Source organism: Bison bison, unplaced genomic scaffold (genome assembly GCF_000754665.1).
Source record: "Bison bison bison isolate TAMUID 2011002044 unplaced genomic scaffold, Bison_UMD1.0 scf7180017845916, whole genome shotgun sequence".
Lineage (NCBI taxonomy): Eukaryota > Metazoa > Chordata > Mammalia > Artiodactyla > Bovidae > Bison > Bison bison.
In genome coordinates, this window is record NW_011476489.1 from 63,273 (window position 1) to 73,780 (window position 10,508).

The following is a 10,508-nucleotide window of genomic DNA, read 5'->3' on the forward strand; positions in this document are numbered from 1 at the left end:
ACAGGGCCCTTCGACTGGCGCATCAGCCTCACAGGCTCTAGAAGGGCTGAGCGCGTGGCCTGACTCGGGGCAGAGAAGATGGGGAGGAGGCGCTGTGGCCCCTAGGGAGGGGGAGGCGCAGGGAGAGGGGAGCAGGACGTGACTGAGGGGGAGACGGCGCCTCAGCCAGGGGCTCAGCGTGAGGCAGCACGCTCAGCTCTCTCGGGCCATGAGTAACCTTCACCCAGCATGCGTGCTGAGGACAGGCAGAACGGGCTGCGCTCTGCCCGGAGAAAAGCTGATGCTACCCGAGGCGGTGCCAAGACCCACTCGGACCCTGCCACACCAGGCCCTGCGGACGTCCCCATGCCCTGAGGGAGAGAAGCCCCTTTCCGGAAGGAAGGCGGCCCCAGGACGGGCCTGGCCGCCAGGCAGCGGCTTCGTGGTCAGCACTGTGGCATCCTGATTTCTCCTAGAGCCCACAGCTCTGGTGCAGCTGGAGAACACGGACGCGGTCCCCACGCTGGCCAGCCTGGCCCTCCAGCTCCCCGAACGTGGCGGTGACAAGGACGTGGAGAGCAAGTCAGCAGGAGCGGAGTACAGGGCTGACCACCCTCAGGCGCCTGAGGACGGTAGGTGAGGAGGGGGCTGCCCACAGCGAGGAAATGGCCGAGCACCCCACCTGCCAGGGGGCCCAACACGACACGCAGGGGGACGGGGCCGGGCCTGGGCACTGCAGCCGCCCGGACGCTGGGTGCTCCCTGCAGAGACGCCCCTCTCCCCCAGAGGTGTGTGTGGGGCAGACAGCAGGAGGCAAGAGGGTAGCCACGGGGCGGGCTCTAGCTGGAGTGCCACCAGGAGGCGGCCGCTACCTGCACTTGGCGAGCAGGGCCTGTCCCCTGGCACGCATGCTCACAGGGCACCTCCCCGCTGGGCAGCACCAACAGGCTGCGTTCCTTCCACACACCCAGACCCCCGCTCTGCCTCTCCTCCGGCTCTGACCATCGGGGCCGTGTCCCTCTGGGGACAGCTTAGGGGCGTGGCCCTTTCTCCTGGCCACACCACAGGCCCAGACTGGGCTCGCCCATCAGCCAGCACTCTGAGAAGGCAGAGAAAGGGCACACCCAGGCACCTGTGCCAGAGGGCACTTGCCAGTGGAGGCTCCCGGCCCCACAGTCCAGCACTCACCGGATGAGGCCTGGGTGAGGCAGTGAGAGGCGGTCTGTGGCTCAGATGCAGAGGGAAGACACTCGTGTGGCTGTGTGTTTTGTAAGTGAAAACATTTTGCCCAAGGGTTTCCATTGTGTCAGCCCTTTTAAATATTAGATGCTTCATTTCACAAAACTCAGACACCAGAGGGGCATGGAATGGCCTCTCCTGGGTCCCCTGGAGGAGAGACCAGGGGTGCTCCGGGCTGGCCCCGGATGCAACCGGCACCTGCGGCGTTTGCGAACGTGGAGGACGAAGCCTTAAGGGTGTGAGATGGTTGCAGTGGCAGCACAGGAGCTCTGCAGAGGCCTCCAGGGGGCAGAACCAGTCCTGGCCTCTGGCTCCCTGGTGGCTCAGACAGTGAAGAATCTGCCTGCAATGCAGGAGACCTGGGTTTGATCCCTGGGATGGGAAGACCCTCTGGAGAAGGGACTGGCAACCCACTCCAGTACTCTTGCCTGGGAAATCCCATGGACAGAGGAGCCTGGTGGGCTACAGTCCACGGGGTCGCAAAGAGACAGACAGGACTGAGCGAGTCACACTTTGGCTCCGTCAGGCTCACGATCAGACGAGGACAGCCCCTCCTCAGTGAGTCTGGTTAGTTAGCTTTTGCTAAAGTAACGGCCGTCAGCCCAGGCACCCACCTATTAGCCAGAGCCCAAGCAGTGAGCGGCCTCCTGCCGCCGTCCTCCTGGGAACCCGCGAGCCTCGCTCTGTGCTGCTGTCCGCTGCTCCACCAGAGGCCAGGTGGCAGGGAAGGGCGGGGTCTCTGCCCGCATGGTGCCTGAGCACAGTGGGCTCTCCTCGGCGTTGGCGTCTTGCACGCCTCCGGCGCATGCGCCCTCTCCGCCCAGCGCCTGGCCCCCAGGAGCTCACTCCAAGGGCTCCAGGGCCGCCTGCTGCTGTCAGCAGTGCGGCTCTCTGCCCTGCCCACAGCTCCTGCTTTGGGATGTGGAGGCGCCCACGTGAAGAGAGCCTGAGCTGTCTTCTGAGTGGGCCACCAGGCTGGCCTCCTTCCAGCAGTGGGCAGTGTGCAGGGTTGGCCGGGTTTCGGGATCCTGCCAGCAGGACGGCTGTGAGCGCACGCTGGGCCCTGGTGGGTCTCTCCAGGGCCGGCGCGGTCAGCGGCTCACCGTGGCCCCTCCTCTGTCCCACAGCCTGTCTGCCCTGGGCCTCTCTGTAGAAGGCTTGCTGTCCTGTGGGGCCATCTGGGCACTGCCTGTCAGGGCCTGGGCTGTTCCTGGTGCTCTCAGCTTGCCAAGGTCCACGTGGAACTTTACACGGAACTTTCCAAGCTCCCGAGGCCCTCTGGGCCTGAAACACACACTCGACAGTTTCCCTGGGTGCAGGACTCGGGGCTCAGTCCCTCTCGGTTCTTCATCCATCAGTCCACAGTTGTCTGCCCTGCCACTGCGATCAGCTGTGTTCTCGCTTCCTTCTAGACTGACCTGCCCCTTCTCTCTGGAAGCTGTCAGACTTCATTTTCTCAAGGAAAGGATGCCCAAGGGCACAGCTAACGCCCCTGTTTGGCATCTGCTCACCAAGCAGATCTCCGGGTCAGGGCCCCTCCTGGAGGAGTCCCAAGATGGCAACCTGCCGTTCTGGGAACGTGGAGTGAATGTGGGGGCTGGCTGGTGTTCCTGTTTCCCTCTTCTCACCCAGGACAGCTTCTGGACTACGCGGGTCACATCCCCCGGGAGCCACCTCCGTCCCACACACAGGTGGCCTGCGGGCAGGACCTGAGCCTCCCGACCCCGTGATTTGTCCCCGGTACGGGAGCCCACTGCCCCACCGCAGGGCACAGCCGCATCCTCGTCCCCAGCCTGTTCAAAACAGGCTTCAGTTTATTTACTGTAGTGTGTGTGAGATGATGAACTCGGGATTCAGTAGACCGAGGCCACAGAAGGCGGGGCCCTGGTGAAAGCCCCTCTGCTGCACACAACCCCAGGTCCAGGGTCCCAGGCACGGCACAAGCGTCGGCCAGCCTGAGAAGAAAGCACGTGGTAAAGGCGGCACCTGGACTCGACGACACGGCACGACCGCTGGACTCTAGAGCAGCGCCGCGCTCCCACGGGAACCCTCAGTCTGTGTGTCCTAGATGCTTGCTGACGCGTTTACAGGTGGAATGGTTTCTGCAAACTGCTTTGAAGTTAATGCTTCAACTAAAGAAAGCAGATGGAAAGCCAGAAACAGGGAAAGCCAGAAACAGGGGAAGCCAGCCGGGCAGATGCTCCTAACTGAAACCGAGTGGCGGCTTGCGGGGTTCTTCATGCCCTAAACTGTTAAGCTTTGCCTTTTTCACAATAAAAGGCATCTTCAAGCCCTCAGCTCCCTTTAGCGAACCAGGAAACACAAAAGAACGTGGAAAGCTGGAGGGCAGAAAGGGGCGAAGGAAAGTGAAGTAGACCCGAGGAGGAAGGGGAGCAGCTGACAGAACCCAGGAGGCCACGGCGGGGTGGAGTAGGGGGCGGTGGAGTCTGCCCAGGCGGCACCTCACAGGGAGGCTGCCAGGGGGACGGCGGGGGAGCAGCTGGATTGGACGGTGGACGCTGACGGGGCAAGGCCAGCTCTGCCCCTCCCTGGCAGCGCCACTGACTGGCCTGCTTGCAGCTCCCGCCGTGCCGTGCCATGCCGTCAGGAGGCAGGCAGTGGCCGCGGCACAGAGGCTGCCTGGTCAGGGCTTGGGGACAGGCACTGGAAAACGAGGAGGGCTCTCGAGGGTTGGCCTCTGCATTCCAAGCAGAAGAGCCCCATGCACAGGGCAAACTCAGCGTAAACGTGGGGCGCGGGGCACAGACCAGCAGGGGGAGAAGGCTCTCTGGAACCGAGCAGAGCCCAGCCATGACAGGAGCCGTGGGCCCAGGCTCCTCCGCCGTGCGACGGTTCGGCACTGAGGCCAGAGGAACCACCCTGCCTCCTCCGCTCCCCGGGCTTAGGGGCTCAGGGTGGGCACACAGGCCACCCTCTCCCCTCGGCGCTCTGACCGCCCCTTGGGCCCACTGCTGTTGGGGACAGCAGGAGGCAGCAACGGTGATGCTTCCTGGCCCTCCTGTGGGGCCCGAAGCTAACAGCTCATGACCCATTTGCAGACGCCCCTGGGAACTGCTCAGAAAACCCCTGTCAGAACGGAGGCACCTGCGTGCCCGGTGAGGATGCCCACAGCTGTGACTGCAGCCCAGGGTTCAAAGGCAGACACTGTGAGCTCGGTGAGTTTGGAACCACTCCCCCTTGCCTGTTGGGGCCACCAGGGCCTGGCCTTAAGATGCCTGTCACAGTAGGCTCGGACAGGGGCCCGGTCACGGCACCCAGACCTCCAAGTGCACGGGCAGGGAGGCTGGCAGGCAAGTGAGCCTCCAGGCTGCCCACTGCCCAGATAACAGGGGGCTCTGGGGACAGTTACTCCGCAGGGACAGGAGGTGGTGGGGGGGAAGAGGGCCCTGCCGCCCTCAGACTTCCGGGACCAGGACGAGAGGCAGATGGACAGAAGTTCCCACACCAGACACACAGCCCTTAGGCCTATCAGGCCAAGACTCTGGTGAGCCCAGAGGGAAAGCAGCCTGCAGGCTCCCAGGACCCCAACCCAGAGCAGCACCCACAGTTGCTAAGCAGCCGGGACAGGGACCCAGCCCAGGAAGCCACGGGGCAGAAGCCAGGACCACAGTGGCTGCAGGACGAGGGGACGCGGCTGTGAGCTCCTGGCGAGCAGCGGCCCTCCTCCTCTGTGCCAGCAGCCTGCACGAAGGTGCCCCAGCCCTGCACGCGGCTGTTCTCAGAGACCAAGTCCATGCCGGTCTGGGAAGGAGGCGTCTGTCGCCATGTGTAAGTCCCTGCTCCCCGCCTTCGCCGCGCCTGCAGCGTGCTCCCGGCCCTGAAGTGCTTCTGCCCAGTCCTCACAGCACCCTGAGCTCTAACACGTTTGACACTGACCCCTTGCTGGTCATACCATTTGTGAACACTTCCCCCTATTCCACAGGCTGTCCTTTGGTTTTGTCGATCGTTCCTTTGCTGTGCAAAAGCTTTTAAGTTTGACTAGGGCCCATTTGTTTGTGTTTGCTTTTCTTTCGTCTTGGGAGACTGATCTAAGAAAATATTGTTTCGATTTATGTCAAAGGTTCTTTTGCCTGTGTTCTAAGGGTTTCAGCGTCAGGCCCTACATTCAAGGCTTCCAGACTATTGGTTTTTGTACGTGGTGTGAGGGGCTGTGATTTACATGGAGCCGTCCAGCTTCACCAACGCTGCTGGCTGAAGAGCCCATCTGCCACTGTGTGCCCCTGCTCCCTTCTCACGTTAACGGGCCACAGGCGGTGGTGTGTTCCGTCACCAGGTCACGCCGACTCTGACCCCGTGGACTGCGGCACGCCTGGCTTCCCTGTCCTCCACCATCCCCCCCAGTCTGCTCACACTCACGTCCGTTGAGTCAGTGATGCCATCCAACCACCTCATCCCGTCTTCCCCTTCTCCTCCCACCTTCAATCTTTCCCAGCATCAGGGTCTTTTCCAATGAGTCAGCTCTTCACATCAGGTGACCAAAGTATCACAGTTTCAGCTTCAGCATCAGTCTTTACAATGAATATTCAGGACTGATCTCCTTCAGAATGGACTGGTTGGATCTCCTTGCAGTCCAAGGGACTCTCAAGAGTCTTCTCCAACACCACAGTTCAAAAGCATCAATTCTTCTGCACTCAGCTTTCTTTATGGTCCAATTCTCACATCCATACATGACCACTGGAAAAACCATAGCCTTGACTAGACGGGCCTTTGCTGTCAGTGATGTCTCTGCTTTTCAATACTCTGTGTCTAGGTTTGTGATAGCTTTTCTTCCAAGGAGCGAGCGTTTTTGAAATTTCATGGCTGCGATCACCATCCACAATGATTTTGGAGCCCAAGAAAATAAAGTATCTCACTGTTTCCACTTTTTCTCCATCTATTTGCCGTGAAGTGATGGAACCAGATGCTTGAATGTTGAATTTTAAAGCCAGCTTTTTCACTCTCCTCTTCTGCCCTCATCAAGAGGCTCTTTAGTTCCTCTTCTGTTCCTGCCATTAGGGTGGTGTCATCTGCGTATCTGAGGTTGTTGATATTTCTCCTGGCAATCTTGACTCCAGCCTGTGAGTCATCCAGCTCGGCATTTTGCATGATGTACTTTGCACAGAAGTTAAACAAACCGGGTGACCACATACAGCCTTGACGTACTCCTTTCCCAATCTGGAAACAGTCCATTGTTCCATGTCCGGTTCTAACTGTTGCTTCTTAACCTGCATACAGGTTTCTTGGGAGGTAGGTAAGGTGGATCTGGTATTCCCATCTCGAAGAATTTTCCAGTTTGTTGTGATCCACAAAGGCTTTAGCATAATCAATGAAGCAGATGTTTTTCTGGAACTCTCTTGCTTTTTCTATGATCCAGCAGATGCTGGCAATTTGATCTCTGGTTCCTCTGCCTTTTCTAAATCCAGCTTGTACATCTGGAAGTTCTTGGTTCACATACTGCTGAAGCCTAGCTTGAAGGATTTGAGCATTACCTTGCTAGCACGTGAAATGAGCACAGCTGTACAGCAGTTTGAGCATTCTTTGGCACTGCCTTTGAGATTAACATGAAAACTAACCTTTTCCAGTCCTGTGGCCATTGCTGAATTTTCCAAAATTTGCTGGCATATTGATTACAGCACTTTCACACCATCATCTTTTAGGATTTTAAACAGCTCAGCTGAACTCTGTCACCTCCACTAGCTTTGTTCGTAGTGATGCTTCCTAAGGCTCACCTGACTTTGCATTCCAGATGTCTGGCTCTAGATGAGTGATCACACCATCATGGTTATCTGGGTCATGAAAATCTTTTTTGTACAGTTCTTCTGTGCCTTCTTGTCACCTTTTCTTAATCTCTTCTGCTTCTGTTAGGTCCATACCGTTTCTGTCCTTTATTGTGCCCATCTTTGCATGAAATATCTCCTTAGTATGCCTAATTTTCTTGAAGAGATAGATCGCTAGTCATTCCCATTCTACTGTTTTCCTCTATTGCTTTGCATTGTTCACTTAAGGCCTTCTCTCTCCTTGCTGTTCTCTGGAACTCTGCATTCGGTTGGGTGTATCTTCCCCTTTCTTCTTTGCTTTGTACTTCTCTTATCAGCTATTTGTAAGGCCTCCTCAGACAACCATTTTGCCTTCTTGCATTTCTTTTTCTTGGGGATGGTTTTGGTCGCAGCCTGCTGTACAGTGTTACAAACCTCTGTCCATAGTTCTTCCGGCACTCTATCTGTCAGATCTAACCCCTTGAATCTATTTGCATTTCCACTGTATGATAAGGGATTTGATTTAGGTCATACCTGAATGGCCTAGTTGTTCTTCCTACTTTCTAAGTCTGAAGTTCTCAATAAGTATGTGTATGGGCTTATTTCTAGGTTCTCTATTCTGTTCAACTGATCTGTATGTCTGTTTTTGTGCCAATACTACACTGATTTGATCACTGTAGCTTTATAGTATAGGCTGAAGCTTGGGTTATACTTCCAGCTTTGTCCATTATTCTTGGGATTGCTTGGCAATTCGTGTTTTGTGGTTCTATATAAAGTTCAGGATTATTTGTTCTAGTACTATGGAGAATTTCATAGATGTTTTGAAAAAGATTGCATTAAATTTGTAGATTGTTTGGGGGAGTATGGCCATTTTAACAATATTAATTCTGCCAATCCAAGAGCACAGGATATGTGTCCAATTCTCTGAGTCATCTTTAGCTTCCTCTATCAATGTTTTAGTTTTCAGCATATAGGTATTTCATCTCCCTGGCTAAGTTTATTCCTGGGTTGTTGTTGTTTTATGTGATTTTAAGCAGGTTTTTTTTAACTTTCTGATATTATTAGTGTAAAGAAACACAACAGACTTCTGTATATTAATCTTATATTCTGCTGCCTTGCTGAGTTCATTTAATAGCTTTTGTGTGGAGACTTTACAGTTCCCTACAGAGTGTGATCTCATCTACAGACAGGGCCAATTCCCCCTGTCTTCCAATCTGAACACCTGTTTCATTTTCCCGTCTGAGTGCTGTGCCCAGCATTTCCAACACTGCACTGAATAGAAGCGCTCAGAGCAGACCTTCTTTGGCTCCTTTATTGTTTGATTTTTGCAAGGCAAGTCAGACAGACCCTTTGAGGCCTGTTTTAGGGTGGCTTTAGCACAGCTTTATTCCGGGGTTCATCCTGCCTCACTTTTAAAGCAAGGCCTTTCTGGGGTTTCTGCTGCCCTGAAACAGCCTACCGTTAATCCGGACCTCCCCACTCTGGGTCTGGGACTGTCCAGCTCCTCCGTGTTCCCCCCTGCTCACCTCTGTCCACCCTGTGCACGCACAGCTTCATCTCCACGGGGAGCCCTCTCCAGAAGTCTGGAGCTCTTCCTCTGCACAGCTGCCTCCTTGCTGGCCTCTGACTCACAAATTCCTGCCACCTCTGCTTCCCCAATTCCAATCTCTTGTTTCACCAACTCAGTGCAACCACTGCGTGGACCCCCCTGAACCCACCACAGCCCACACAGTGCCTACTGGCAGAGTGCCGCCCAGCCGCCGCGCTCGTGTGCCCCCTGCTCCTCAGGCCGGTCCTGCAGTGTTCTCTAACGTCCGAGAAGACTCACTTCCTGTATCTCGCCCAGTTCTCCAGTTGTTCACGTGCAGTTAATTCCAGGTCCTGCCACGGCCAGATGACTGGAAATGGAAGTCTTAGCTAAGGCTTCAGATCCTAAGGCTCTCCTAGACTGAGCTCATGAGCTGGGGTTTTACCCACTGAACTCCCTGGATCTCTTTCAAACAGCTCCAGCATTCCAAAAGCGTTAATGTCTCATTTGTTGTTCTCTATAAACTTGTGACAGAGGCAGGATAAACAATTCCCGTTTTGTACGAAACTGAGGCTTAAGTTCCAGAGGCATCTCAGAGTACACTAGTTAGTAAGGCAGGGCTGGGGTAAAGACTCCTGTCCTACATGTCGCCCACATCTAACGCCTGCATCTCCAAGGTTTCTCCATCAACTTCCCAGAAGAGGACAGTCTTACTGTTTCAAAGCTTTAGGGCCAAGTAGCCTGTCTCACAGAGAAGGAAATGGCAACCCACTCCAGTATTCCTGCCTGGGAAATCCCATGGACAGATGAGCCTGGAGGGTTACAGCCCATGGGGTCGCAAAGACTAGGACACAGCTTAGCAACCAAACAGCAACAACAACGTCTATCTCAAGCAAGACATGCCTTTGAAACAGCAGGCTTTATCTCTTACATGACTTTGTCAACACTCATCAGGATGTATACTTCAAATGGGCATATCTTATGAAAATTATACCTTGATAAAGTTGTTTTAAAATTACATAATTTTTATGTTGACATTTTAACACATCTATAGGAGAAAGTTTTATTAGGAATAAACAGCCTTCCTTAGCAACAGCCTTCCTCAGAAGCCTGCACAGTTACTGTGGGTTGGTGTGGCCTAGGTGAAGGAGCTGGGCAACATTCCGCTCAGCCCCTGGCTTCACAGAGCTCTCTGGTGACACAGGTATAAGAGAGTCTACAAAGTGCACCCGGACACCTGCTTCAAGGAGAGCTGTGAGAGCACCCGCGCCAGAGCTCCAGACAGGTGCGTCCCGGGGGGCGCCGAGCTGTGCCCACGGTGGTCGCTGAGAAACGGGGCCAGGGTGGCCCTGCTGACTGGGGCTGGGGGATGCCACAGGCCATGGCTAGGCCCGGCTGCCAAGATGTACAGCCCGGCTATGTGTACAGCAGCACAGAGATGGGCACCATGGGCATGGGGCGTGCTGGTGGGTCACAGGGCGGGTGCCGTGGGAGCTTACATGGTGGGTGGGGGTTGGGAAGATCACAGGGCGGCACTAGAGGAAGTCACGGGGTGGGTGCTGAGGCATCACTCTGGTTATGGAAGTTCACACAGTATCTGGCACTACTATTAAGAAGTGTAACTGACAATCCCAATTATATAAATACAGTAAATCTCTATCTACTTTTTATTTACTCTCACCCAAGTCTTTCCCCAAAGGGGTCAAGGTAGCCACAGAATTATTATACAACGTGCTGCCTGAGTACAGACAGCAGAGTCCAAACCTCAGTCACATTCTCCACAGACCAACCAGGTGCCACAGGCCCTGGGTCTCGCGTTACTGAGTCCAGGCGAAGCCCCGTTGCTGCCTGACCCGAGCGCATCACCTGCCTCCCCAGACCCTGTCCCCCACACCCCCATTCACTCAGGCCCAGCAGGTGCCTGCCTGCCTTCACTCCACGACACCCACGCCAAGCCCGGTGGGTGCCGAGAGTAAGACGCTAACCTGTGTCCTCGTCTCACTGAC

General features: G+C 55.4%; 1 protein-coding gene across 1 annotated transcript in view; it reads left to right on the forward strand.

Annotated features, from left to right (window-relative positions):
• Positions 1 to 10,508, forward strand: part of SNED1 (sushi, nidogen and EGF-like domains 1) — a 71,373-nt gene that overhangs the window by 57,362 nt on the left and 3,503 nt on the right. Inside the window, exons 30-34 of the mRNA XM_010837792.1 lie at positions 246 to 339; positions 452 to 611; positions 4,278 to 4,394; positions 4,920 to 5,007; positions 9,707 to 9,787. Of these exons, the coding sequence (XP_010836094.1) occupies positions 246 to 339; positions 452 to 611; positions 4,278 to 4,394; positions 4,920 to 5,007; positions 9,707 to 9,787 (540 nt within the window). The remainder of the gene's footprint in view (positions 1 to 245; positions 340 to 451; positions 612 to 4,277; positions 4,395 to 4,919; positions 5,008 to 9,706; positions 9,788 to 10,508) is intronic.